Source organism: Arabidopsis lyrata (genome assembly GCF_000004255.2).
Source record: "Arabidopsis lyrata subsp. lyrata unplaced genomic scaffold ARALYscaffold_7, whole genome shotgun sequence".
Lineage (NCBI taxonomy): Eukaryota > Viridiplantae > Streptophyta > Magnoliopsida > Brassicales > Brassicaceae > Arabidopsis > Arabidopsis lyrata.
Genome location: NW_003302549.1, coordinates 14,778,181 through 14,791,703, shown reverse-complemented (window position 1 = coordinate 14,791,703; position 13,523 = coordinate 14,778,181). Strand labels below are relative to the sequence as shown.

The 13,523-nt window shown below is 34.5% G+C and overlaps 2 protein-coding genes across 2 annotated transcripts; both read right to left on the bottom strand.

Annotated features, from left to right (window-relative positions):
* Positions 1–731: 731 nt before the first annotated feature.
* On the bottom strand, positions 732–4,301 carry LOC9304417 (pentatricopeptide repeat-containing protein At4g13650). The gene is made up of 2 exons (XM_002868299.2): positions 4,183–4,301; positions 732–4,088 (listed from the first exon to the last, which is right to left on the bottom strand). The coding sequence occupies exons 1-2, from the start codon at positions 4,279–4,281 to the stop codon at positions 1,026–1,028; spliced, it is 3,162 nt and encodes a 1,053-aa protein (XP_002868345.2). The 5' UTR covers positions 4,282–4,301; the 3' UTR covers positions 732–1,025.
* A 3,649-nt stretch (positions 4,302–7,950) lies between these two features.
* On the bottom strand, positions 7,951–9,586 carry LOC9304416 (putative FBD-associated F-box protein At5g56560). Its single transcript, XM_021019547.1, has 3 exons — positions 8,693–9,586; positions 8,454–8,588; positions 7,951–8,365 (listed from the first exon to the last, which is right to left on the bottom strand). The coding sequence occupies exons 1-3, from the start codon at positions 9,200–9,202 to the stop codon at positions 8,096–8,098; spliced, it is 915 nt and encodes a 304-aa protein (XP_020875206.1). The 5' UTR covers positions 9,203–9,586; the 3' UTR covers positions 7,951–8,095.
* Positions 9,587–13,523: the final 3,937 nt, after the last annotated feature.

Below are 13,523 nucleotides of genomic sequence, written 5' to 3'. Positions count from 1 at the left end.
CTGCTATATTTCATTAGAGGTATCATTGTCCCTTCCTTGTTTTTTTATTATATCTTTTTCTTGTGCTCCAATAGATAACAAGCATAATTGCGGAATGACATTTTCTAATGAGATTATATAAGAAAATGAATAATCAAAAAACTCTGTATAATATTTTTTTTAAGGTGAAAACACTGAATTTTTGCGTTTTCGCCTAAAAAAGTACAAGTAATATATCATTATGCAAAAAATGGTTATATAGTTGTTTATGACATAAAAACTTATTATTACATTATGCAAATGTATCCAATCAACACAAAATTTCATTCCGCAAATTTTCACTATGCAAGTTTTCATTCTGCAACTTATCTCATTATCCAATCATGTGTGTTACTAATCAGAGTCTTGGTTTTCTTTTTCCTTCAAACAAATAATTTTAAATTTTTTTATATATAATTATTGATTCATCACATTGATTATTGCAAAACATATACATGATTATTTAGAAATTTAAGAAAATTAATTTTTATATCAAGAACAAAAATGCTAATTCAAATTAATGTTGATGACTATTTTATCAACATTATTTTTCTTATATAATTCTAGAGTATATATCCATTTTATGGTTATTTTCACTCTAATTATTTATTCTATTTTTTCTATGCATTTTTTAGTTTTAAATTCCAATTTAGTTCCTCTTAATTCACTTCATTCATTTTCACTTCTTTTCTTTTTTTTTTTGTTAAAAGATATTCATTTTCACCACTTCTTTATTCATTTTGTTCTCCATTTACATTGTTCCTTTGGTTCCAGTCAAAGCCATTAATTGATACGTCCATGTTTAAATTATACAATTCTTTCATGTTCAATTTTGGCTTACATGTACAATTCTTCTCGTGTTAAAGTAAATAATCATCGCTGAAAATTCAGCTTACCCGTAAGCTTTGGTCCATGATATCCTTCTTCAAGCTAGAACCAGAGCTCGAACTTAGGAACATAGACTTAACCTTCCCACAAGAGGCGAGTGAGCTACCAAGCTTTGTCTCTTACCAGTAATCTTTACATGAACAAGCACCTCCTTCAAAATGATGAAACCTATAAGCATCCCTCACTATGATTTCTCTATTTGATACCTTGGATACAAACTTTATCCAATCATGGCAATCGTTGCAAACACGTAGGTTCTTCATTACATTTATAGGCATTGTTGCAGGCAAGCTAAGGAGTCCAAAAGAAATCGCTAGTTTCTCGCTGTGAATGAATATCGTCGGATCTTTTTGCTCTTGCTGCAGTTCACTCAGGAGGCTGAAACAGTCTTGCACATACCCGATCTCAGATGCTCGTTTGGTTAGATCTTTGAAATATTCGTGTATTTCATCTGCCAATGGGTGATTCTGGTCACCAACATAGAAAGAGTGAATCGAGTTTTTAACTTCAATCCAACTTTGTCCCGGTTCTTTCTTCACACCCTTTTCTTTCATCTTTTGTCTTGTAAGATCCCTAGCATCCCATTTCCTGCACACGGCATACAGATTTGACAGAAGTACATATGTTGCTGAGTCTTCCGGTTCTAACTCTAGGAGATGATGCGCAGCAAATTCTCCTATTTCCATGTTCTTGTGTACCACACAAGCACTCAAAAGTGTTCTCCAGACCAAGGCATCTGGCTCTATAGGCATCTCCAGAATAAAATCTTTCGCACGGCTCAAAAGACCAGCTCGGGTTAGCATATCCACTACACACACATAGTGTTCTGGCTTAGGAGCTAATCCGTATTCTGTATTCATGGATTCAAAGTATTCAATTCCCTTGTCCACTAGTCCTATGTGGCTACATGCTGATAGAACTCCCACAAGCGTCACATGATTAGGCCTTACATTAGAATGTATCATCTGGTCAAAAGAATCTAGTGCTTCAGAACCAAACCCATGTTTAGAATAAGCATTGATCATCGCATTCCAAGAAACTTCATTTTTCATGGAGAGTTCGAGGAACTGCTTCTTTGCATCAGAAATGCTCCCACACTTGGCATACATAGAGATTATAGCATTACAAACTTCGGTTTCTGAATCATATCCGGTTTTGGTGATCACAGCATGAACCTGCTTCCCTTGTTTCATGTTTGCTGTCTCAGAAGCAGCTTTCACAGCGGACCCAAACGTGAAATTATTACTGTCAATTCCTTCTCTGTTCATTCGAGCAAAGACACGAAGTGCTTCCTCATTGTTTCCGCTCTGCTGAAATCCCGATACCAGAGCATTCCATGCTATATTATCTCCAGCTTCAGTTTGTTCAAACGCTAAATATGCTTCCTCTATATTTCCGCATTTAGAATAAAGTGTAACCAGAGCATTTTGAAATGGCAGGTCAGATGAGAAACCAGATACACAAGCTTGAGCATGAATTTGCTGTCCTTCCTTTAAGGCTTGAAGACCAGCACATGCACTAACTGCATTTGTTAATCCAACTTCATCAGACCGGATCCCTCGATCCAACATCTGCCTGAAAGTTGTTAAAGCTTTGTCGTCAAAATTGTATTGCGTGTAACCTGCAATCATTGTTGTCCAAGACACAACATCTTTCCCAGCAAACCTTATCAGGATATCCCAAGCAGTATCTAACTTTCCTAATTTTGCATACATATCGATAAGCACACTACAAACATAGGCATTAAGCTGAAAGCTAGTTTTTATTATTTGACTATGGATTTGCTCTCCGAGCTCAAGATCCCCAAGTCGTATGCAAGTTTTCAAAATACTCGGGTAGGTATATTGATTTGGAACAATTTCCTCTATCTGCATCTGTCTGAAAATCCTAAACGAATTTCTTAAATCGTCTAATAGCCCATAAGCAACTAGCATAACATTCCAAAGAACTACATTTTCAACCTCAGTCTCAAGAAAATAATTGAGGGCGGTTTCAATATCAGAGCATTTTGCATACAGATTAAGAAGTGCACCTTCAATCTTGTCGTTTGAAGCAAAACCAAGTTTAGTTGTGTACGCATGTAGTTGTTGTCCACTAAAAAGAGTTCCATCAGATGAACATGCAACCACAAGGCTTGCAAGAGTATTGCTGTCTGGTTCAAGTCCATCAAGCTGCATTCTTTTGAACAATTCCATAGCTTTCTCACCGTAACCACACTGAGAAAGCCCGTTGATAAGAGTGTTATAAGTAACCGCATCTCTCTGTGACATGTTGCTGAAGATGTGTTCTGCTGATATCAAACTCCCCAAATGAAAGTACAACGATACAAGCGCATTACAAACGTAAGTGTCAGAGGAAAAACCTAACTTCAGTACTAGCCCATGAAGCTGTTCGCCAATCTCAAGAGATTCTATCTTCTTACACGCACTTAAAACACTTGAAAACGCATAAGGTGTTGGCATGATACCTAAAACATACATATCACAGAACAATCTAATAGCTTCAACTTCACATTCATTTTTTGACAGCCCTGATATCATAGCAACCCAAGAACTATGATCCTTGAGATATAATCCATCAAAAACCCTTCTAGCTCGATCCACAAACCCGTTTCTCGAATACAAATCAATCAAAGGATTACACACAATCGTACTCTTCCCCAAACCCTGATATATAATCCTCGCATGAATCTGCTCAACTACATCAAAAGCAACACTACCGCCACGACATGCTTCCAAAACACCACTAAAGGTTCCTTCATTCGGAGTAACATTCTCATTAACCATTCTCCCAAAAAGACAAAACACTTTCCCACTCAAACTTCTAGAAGCTAACTCCTTAATCATCTTATTCCAAGTAAAAATCGTTCTTTCAGGCATTTCATCAAACACCTTCAAAGCACCATCTAAATCTCCTTTAAATAGATAAAAATCAAGAAGCTTTTCAGAGAGGCAAGCATTATTATCAAAACCCAACTTCAAAATCTGAGAATGCAACTTTCTTCCTTCATCTAAAGACCCATTTGTCTTCAAACATCCTTCAAGAAGCCATTTCAAAGTTTGATGATTAGGTCGAATTCCACAATTCTCAACGGAATCGATTCCGTTTTCTTGAAATGACTCATCCTCAGAGATAGAAACAGATATAGCAGTAAAACTAGCTCTCCTGATCTGACAAAGAGTCTACAAAAGAGAAGCAGAATTACGAAATTAGAACCATGTTAAAGCAATGGAGTTTTTAATAGGAAGGTTTAGAGAACAAGAACGCAAATATTACACGAAGGACAGTTCTGGTCTTGAGCTTACGAGGAACTCCATGAATGAAGATAAATGAGGACGACACTGAGCGAAGAAACATAGGTTTCTGTTTAAACATTAGAATTCAACAAAGATGAACAAACCAAATACTATTATCCATGTGGAAAATATTATTGTAGACAATAATATCTTTGGAATTTTTTGTTTTTGTTTTGGGTTTCCAATTAAAATTTAGGGAAAAGGAAAATTTCCATAAAAATACACTAAACATTTTTTAGCTTTTATAAAAATACATCAATTTTTTACGTACCAAAAAAATACACGAAATAGATTTTTACTCAGTTTAATAACTACCGTATACTCAATTTACTGCATATATAAAAAAACGTTAACCAATGCTACGTAAGAAAGAAAAGAAACGACTCTCTCTCTCTTGCGACACAAAAGAGGATACTGATCAAAACCGTTTTTCTCTCTGGTTTTCCGGGCCGCCGGCATTTGCCGGTGGTTCTAGTTTGTTAATCACTTTGTTTTTTTTACTGTTTTCAATAATTGTGATGGGAACCTTTCTATTATATCAGATTGTTCTCAGATCTATTTCCTTCAATGGATTTCTCTTCATCTTTATGGTGATGGTTGCTATTCTCTTTGTCGGTGATGTGGTTTTCATGGAACATCTCTCCCACTCTTCGGCAGTTATCTCCACATCGAAGCCCATGATTCAATGTGATGCAGTCTTGTTCTCGCAGATTTACAAATATAAATGGAGATGTCGGGATTTGGTGTCTTCACAATTAGTACAACCAGATCTGCTTTGGAGAAAAAGTCCATGGAAACCACCATGGAAAAAGAGGCAATTCGGGGATGATTGGATAGTGACAATAAGCAACGATCTATGGAGGATAATCAGAAGATGGTTTATACCATATAAACAACAATGGGTTTTAAGCACAACCAAGACCAATGACATCTCATTTTATATGAGAGTTTCGATAAATACGAAGGTTTTGCGATGTAACAGATGGATCGCTGCCTATGACTTTCGAATGCATTACCGGTATTTCATCAGTAAAAAGAAGATGATTCCCAAGCAAGAAAGTCAAACCGGATTGACGAAAATGACGAAGATGATAAAGAACTTGACTAAGAAAGCGGCGCGTAATTTGCTTCATCGTTTTTTTTGTTACACAAACTATTGGTTGTATATGTAATCTCGTTGATAATCATGTATACTCTGATTCATATTAATAAAATTGGTTTAGATGTTAAAAAAAATAAAAAATAAAAAAACGTTAATCGAATTAAAAATCCTCGTCTTTTTTTCTTTTTCTTTTAAGTTGTAAAAAGTAGAGTTACCTATTTGAGGATTGTTTAGATCATGTGATTTTTTCTAATTTAATACGAAATTTTTTTGAGCAAATAGTTAATTTTCTTAACTTAGGTTAGAAACCAAACGAAATAACAAATATGGTCGAACACCAAAAATATCATCTTTAAAAAACGATTACGAAGTATCCTAAAATGGATATATATATATATATATATATAATTATATATATATGGTTCAGATTTTCAATTTTGAAAATGAGTAAAAAAAAAATTTGTGGATTTTTCTAGGTGCGAAAAAATTGTGTATGTTTATGGAAGTCGAAAAATAGTTTTTGGATTTTTATCGCAATAAGTTGTAGGAAAATTCATATTTTTAAGAAAAATTCCTGGGGGTGAACCGCTTTCATTCACCCCCTCTTAATTATCCAATTAGAATTTGCCATGTCATCTAATTAAAAAAATTAAAACAATTATGTCCTAAATAAAACAATAAGATTAAGTCATAACCACTCTTTTATAAACCCAAACCGATATATAATCTCGTTTAATTACAAAATTTAAACCCTAATTCTCTTTTGAAAACCCAAACCGTTATTTAAACTCGTTTAATCGTAAAAAATCTAAACCCTAATCGTACTTTCTAAACCCAAACCGACACTTAACCTCGTTTAATTGTAAAATCTAAACTCATTTATAAACTCAAACCGATAGTTAAACTCGTTTAATCATAAAATCTAAACCCTAATTCTCCTTTGTAAACCCAAACCGTCATTTAAACTCGTTTCATCGTAAAAAATCTAAACCCTAATCGTACTTTCTAAACCCAAACCGACACTTAACCTCGTTTAATTGTAAAATCTAAATCCGTTTTTACACTCAAACCGATAGTTAAACGAGTTTAATCATAAAATCTAAACCCTAACCCTTTCTAATAAACATAAACCGATACATAATTTCGTTTTAGTGCCAAATTAAATTTTCTAATTAAATAAATAGTTTTATTATTAATAAGTGGCAGATTTTGATTGGATGAAATAAAGGGGGTGAACATAAGAGATTCACCACTAGGGGTGAACCCAAGTATTCGTTTAATCATAAAATCTAAACCCTAATTCTCCTTTGTAAACCCAAACCGTCATTTAAACTCGTTTAATCGTAAAAAATCTAAACCCTAATCGTACTTTCTAAACCCAAACCGACACTTAACCTCGTTTAATTGTAAAATCTAAATCCGTTTTTAAACTCAAACCGATAGTTAAACCAGTTTAATCATAAAATCTACAGCCTAACCATTTCTAATAAACATAAACCGATACATAATATTCGTCTTAAGTGCCAAATTAAATTTTCTAATTAAATAAATATTTATATTATTACTTAGTGGCAGATTTTGAATTGGATGACCATAAAGGGGGTGAACATAAGAGATTCACCCGTAGGGGTGAACCCAAGTATTCGTTTAATCATAAAATCTAAACCCTAATTCTCCTTTGTAAACCCAAACCGTCATTTAAACTCGTTTAATCGTAAAAAATCTAAACCCTAATCGTACTTTCTAAACCCAAACCGACACTTAACCTCGTTTAATTGTAAAATCTAAATCCGTTTTTAAACTCAAACCGATAGTTAAACGAGTTTAATCATAAAATCTAAACCCTAGCCCTTTCTAATAAACATAAACCGATACATAATTTCGTTTTAGTGCCAAATTAAATTTTCTAATTAAATAAATATTTTTATTATTAATAAGTGGCAGATTTTGATTGGATGAAATAAAGGGGGTGAACATAAGAGATTCATCCCTAGGGGTGAACCCAAGTAATTTTCTATTTGTAATGGACATTGACAAGACATGTAGTAGTCAAGTCGTTTGTGAAATTCAATCCGGGTAAGCCGAGCGGGAGAAAACGTTGATGTCTTTTGACAAAAGATTTGACCAGTTAGTGATTTAGATCTCTTTCCGAGCCACAAAATTCTTAGACAAAGCAAACCACATATGTTTATCTAGACAATTGATCAATGATCACCAAGGTGTCTAATCAAAAGATTAGATGCAACAACATGCATATTGTTTACACATGTGATTATGCGTCACTCTCCATGTTACATATATTTATTGGGAACACATATGTACATGCATGCATGAAGCTTCAGCATACCATCATCATAAATGGCCAAGAGTTCGAACCTGTTTGCAACGGTTGTAACTCTCCAGTCTCGACTCTCGACCTAAATATCAATGTCTTCTTCGTTGTGTATGTATATTTTTCGCTGATTTTCAAACAATATTATTTAAGCAAAAGGGTGGCATTTATGGTTGGTATACTAAACTGTATCCTAACAACCCCAAATCTAACAAAAATAAATTGCATAGCTGAATTTTGTTTAGTAGATTTATATATTAATACAAAATATGATCATTATATATATAGAAAGATTTAAAGAAAACATCACGACAATAAATATGAGCATTGATAGCACTGTTTTTGGTGTCTCTAGGATTGTGTTATGTAAACTGTTCTTGCGTTGTAGTAAATGAATACCAAGTTCCAGTTTCCAAAGAGTTCAAACTAAGTGAATTGAAGACATGGTCATAGATAATTTCAGTTGAACACACGTTGACATGCCTTTGAACATATGGAGACAGACTTTAACTTGTTGAACATATGATGTTTCTCTGTAGATTTTGAGGAGAATGTCGCCATCTTTAGATGAACCGCTTTTGCTAAGATGTACTTTGCCACCTGTTTCTCTGGCTTTGTGCCTTTGTACTGTCTCCACTCCAAAATCTCAAGATGTGTTAATAAACATTCAGGAACAGAACTCGGTTGGTTCCAGCGATCCATTGGGTCATTGTAATGAGCACAATGTATCTGAGATGCACAACGTACGTGTTAGCGTGAGACTATTGGATTAAATGAAAATACACACAAATTCTAATGAAACTGAATAGCTACATACCGACTTAAGCTTGAGAACTCGAAGTCTTGGAGCGTCTTTGAGTATACGGGTAAGTAAATTCCACCACTCCGTACAACAAGTACACAGCTCTAGATGTTCAAGAAAGAAGCCGAAAGTGTCTCGATGGTATGGAATCTGTAATTGAAGCAAACAAACAACTATTAATTGGCAGCATATAATAGCTAGGGAATAAAGAGCTTAAGGTTGGCATAAATTTGTTCAGATTGACAAAAGCTTACATTTGAAATTTTTGAGCACAAAGAGAGATGTCGGACTGCGGTAAGGGATCCTATTAAACTCTCAGATTGATTACAAACAACCTCGACATTCGCCTTAACAAGCTCCCGCATATTTGTAAACATTAAAAGGTTACTGAAATGGTCTCTAATGTTCAAGTACCTCAAAGAAGGAACATTAATAACAAATCCATGAACACGAGCGGGTTGAGATACCGCCCTTGAATAATCGATAGATAAACTACTCAAAGTAGACACATTTATAGTGAAAATCTCCACACTGGTATAAGTGGATCTTCGTACAACCAAATCTTCAAGAACAGGGCAAATGCTTAAAAGCCTTTGAACAGATTCGTCGCATGAGAACTTCATGGATAAAAGGCAAAGAGTTTTGAGGGACGACAAACAAACCGATGGCGGAACATCCACGAGATGTAGTCTGCATAGTATCAAGGTTTTGAGTGTTCCACACGCATATACACAAACCGGCAATTTCATGGAAGTGTAAAGCATCTCGATTCTTAGCTCTCTCAAACCGCAATAAACTGCGGGTTTAACCCAAAGTTCAATCCTGTCAAAATGATAATCTGTGATAAGCTTTAAATCCACCCTCTCTAGAACCTAAGGATTACTAACCGCCAGAGAGCTGTAAAAGTCAGATCCAATGATACATTCATTTTCACCAGCGTTGAGTTTCGGCACCAACTTCCATAGAGATCGCCACCGTTTCGACAAGACACTTGTGGCTATCACTTGTTTAAAAGGAAGTGATGACATTATCTTCAAGATCAAATCATCCGTCAACTCACTGATCATGTCCATCCTAGTTTCAAATTCAAGAAATCAAAAAGAAGAGAATCTAAAACTAAAACTAAAACTTTATTAATTTATAGAGATTTGTTTTAATTGCTAAACATTTTGAAAAATATGAGATCAAACAATTTGATCTAAATAAAACTAGGGACAGTTGGTCAGAATATCCTTAGATGTTAATAAATTCCTTAGATCTAAATAAAACTTGGGAAACTAATCTAATGTTTTAGATATTGCAAATTTTATAGTTTTGGAAATAAACATTTATCATTTAGGAAAAAAATCTTTTAACAATAAATAACGGACTATTTATGACTTCACTTATACACATGATATACATAAATTCAAATTTATGATTAATGATTTTAGTTGTCCTATTTTAATAACTTAATAAGACTATCAAAATAAAGATGATGCATTATTATAAAAATACAATTTACGAAGGATTGTAGCTAGTTTTATGAAAAAGGTGTAGACAGGTACTATAATACAATAGTTTAAAAATGCAACATAACAATTGTTTGTTCTAATAAAAACATTGTATATCATAAATTGATAATCATATAAATTTACATATATATAGATAAACATAACATATAATTTTATATAGAGATTTTAAAAAAATTATTATCTTATCGAATTTGGTTATTTTTACATTAGTCCGACTTTGGACTTGTAAAATTTATTTTTATTGTATTTATTAATTTATCGAGTATTAATTTATAGAAGTTTTACTATATTGGTTTATGTACTTAATATATTTCAAATCCAAACGGATTTACTTGATTTTATATTGATTTCCATATAAATAAGATTAATAAGTACATAAACCAATATAGTAAAACTTCTATAAATTAATACTCGATAAATTAATAAATTTCTATATATTGATTTTATATGGTAATTTTGTCTTTCTACCATTGAGGAGTATTTGAGACAAAATTTGGAGTTTGAGGAGCCCCTGAGAATTTGTTCCATTTTTAGGAGAGTATTTGAGGCAAGACGATCCAGTGTTGATGCAAGATGATCCGGTATCACTCTTACTTGTTTGCGATAGCAATGGATTTGGGTTTCACACATGGTTCAGGGTTTAGTGTGGTCCGAAGACAATGTGAAAAGGATCAGAGACAACTTGCCCACGATAATACTTTACTGTTAAAGTTTAAGGTTGTTGCCTAGAAAAAAGATTCATTTGGTTTCATCGTGATCACATGTTACTCTGCCTTTTTTTAATTATTGTTCTCTTTACACAACCAATCTTGTTTCTTGTATAATATAAATATGTTTTTTTTCGGTGCAGATTTGTTTGACATAATTGATTGGTACTACTTTTCTTGTGTGGTGTTCCTGCAGAGTAATCGTGTAATGTTTCATCCCAATATTTGATACCTTAAAACCATCATCGCAGGTATTGGATTAAGATGTTTAGAAGACGCCATTAAGTGACCTATGAACATTCATGAGAAGGCTTTGTTCCTTTATTTATGAATGTCATGAGAGGTTACATACAATTGTCATTGTCATTTTGTTCCTCATTAAACGTAAGAAAAATATAAAATTTATTAGCATCAAAACACGCGTAATTTTATTAAAGATCCAAAAGAGAAAAGCACAAACAACATTTATTTTTGGTACAACGTGTTTACAAAACAAGAAAGCTTAAAACACACAAAAATAAAGTTTAAGATTATGATCCTTATTTGTCATTTTGCTGCTTTTCGCTTCACATTTTATTTTGTGATCTTCTCCTTCCTTTTCATCTAATCTTCATATCAATCATCTGCCTCCTCAATCCACGAAGCATGCATACAATCTAAAGTACAAAAAGTTCTGTCTGAGCACTTATATAGCAATGAATCTACGCAACGACGAGCGCAATGATCACAAACTGGTCGAGAGCTACCACGGTTGCGAACAATTTCCATCTCCTCGTCAACATCTGTTGGATAATCTTCAAAGGCTTAAGGCCCAAGATATCTTTAATGAGGAGGTTAAAGATTAAGATAGGCCTAGAATGTTCCATTAGGTTTAGGAGTTATCTTTTCCTAATGTGTTTAGAATTAACAAAGTTGTGTTCCCTATAAATAGACCTCTAGGGTTGAGTTGTAACCTTAAGAGAGATTAGAGAAAGCTTGTTTAGTTTTAAGAGAGTTTCTAAACAATCAATAAAGAGAGTTATACTTTGTTGAATTACTTGTGTTTTAAGCTTTTAGTTTCTCTTTATTTGGTATCAGAGCTTGAGGATTACTCGATCCTTATAGAAGCGTGAAGATCATTCGATACAGTCGAGCCATGGCTGACGATGATGATGCTCTCGCCGTGGCTAACACCACACATAAAGATCACATACCTACATCCCTAAAGTGCCTGATGTTGTCCTCCACAAACTACACAGTTTGGGCTTTGAGGATGAGGATTATGTTACGTGTTCATAAAGTTTGGGATACGATTGAACCTGGATCAACTGATGCTGACAAGAACGACGTCGCGACAGCCCTAATCTTCCAGTCTATCTCTGAAGCCCTAACTCTCCAAGTTGGAGAACAACCAACACCAAAAGGAATTTGGGACTTGATCAAATCCCGTAACCTAGGAGCAGAACGTGTCAAGGAAGCAAGATTAAGTACTATCATGTCTGATTTCGAAAAAATAAGAATGATTGAGTCAGAATCTGTTGATGACTTTGCAAACAAACTATCGAAGCTTGCATCAAAAGCTTCAACTCTTGGACAACCAATAGAAGAACAGAGATTGGTGAAGAAGTTCATGAATAGTTTACCACGAAGCAAGTTTATACAGATTGTTGCTTCCTTAGAACAAGTCTTGGACTTAAAGACAACAGGCTTTGATGATATAGTGGGAAGAATCAAAGCATATGAGGAAAGAATAGATGAGAGTTCTGGTGATTCACAAGAAAAACTCTTATACGCTAGTTATGGGAATTCACGAGGAAGAGGGAACAGAGGACGTGGAGGAAGAGGAAACAGAGGACGTGGTGGCAGAGGAAGAGGACATCAAGACCAGTCTTATCCAAGTAATCAAACTGATCAAAACAATACCAAAGAGAAAAAGGATAAAAGCAAAGTGGTATGTTATAGATGTGATAAGCCTGGACATTACGCCTCCGTTTGTCCTGAGAGAAAGCAAAACAATCAAGAAGCAAATAAAGTAGAGACCATAGAAGCAGATGGAGCCCTCTACATGCATGAGATTGTTTTTCTCAATGAAGAAAACTTAATACCAAGAAAGTATGAGAAAGAGAAGGAAGAAGAAGGAACATGGTACTTAGACAATGGTGCAAGTAACCATATGACAGGTGTAAAATCTTTCTTTTCAGAATTGAATGAGAATATTAGAGGCAAGGTGAAGTTTGGAGATGGATCGTGTGTAGACATAGGTGGTAAAGGAGCAATACTATTTGAAGGGAAGACTGGAGAGCAATCTCTGTTGTCAGATGTATACTTTATCCCTGGCCTAAAAAGTAATATCCTCAGTATAGGACAAGCAACCGAGCATGGTTGTGACATTAGAATGAGACAAAACTATCTCACACTACATGACCCGCATGGAAGACTTTTGGTAAAAGTTCTAAGGTCTCCTAACAGGTTATACAAAATCAACCTCACCATTGGCAAACCGGCATGTTTACATTCAGGAATTGATGATGAAACATGGAGATGGCATGAGAGACTTGGTCATATCAGTTTTAAAACACTTAAGGCTATGTCAACAAAAGAGATGGTTCATGGCCTACCAAGAATCAATAAGGAAAATCAACTCTGCGAGTCATGTCTAGTTGGTAAGCAAACTCGCCAAGTATTTCCTAATGCATCCTCATACAGAGCATCACATGCATTAGAACTCATTCATGCTGACCTTTGTGGACCAACCTCCCCGGCTACAATGGCTCACAACAGGTATGTTTTTGTGATCATCGATGACTATACAAGGTATATGTGGTCTATCCTATTAAAAGAAAAGAGTGAATCTTTTGAAAAATTCAAAACATTCAAGACTCTGG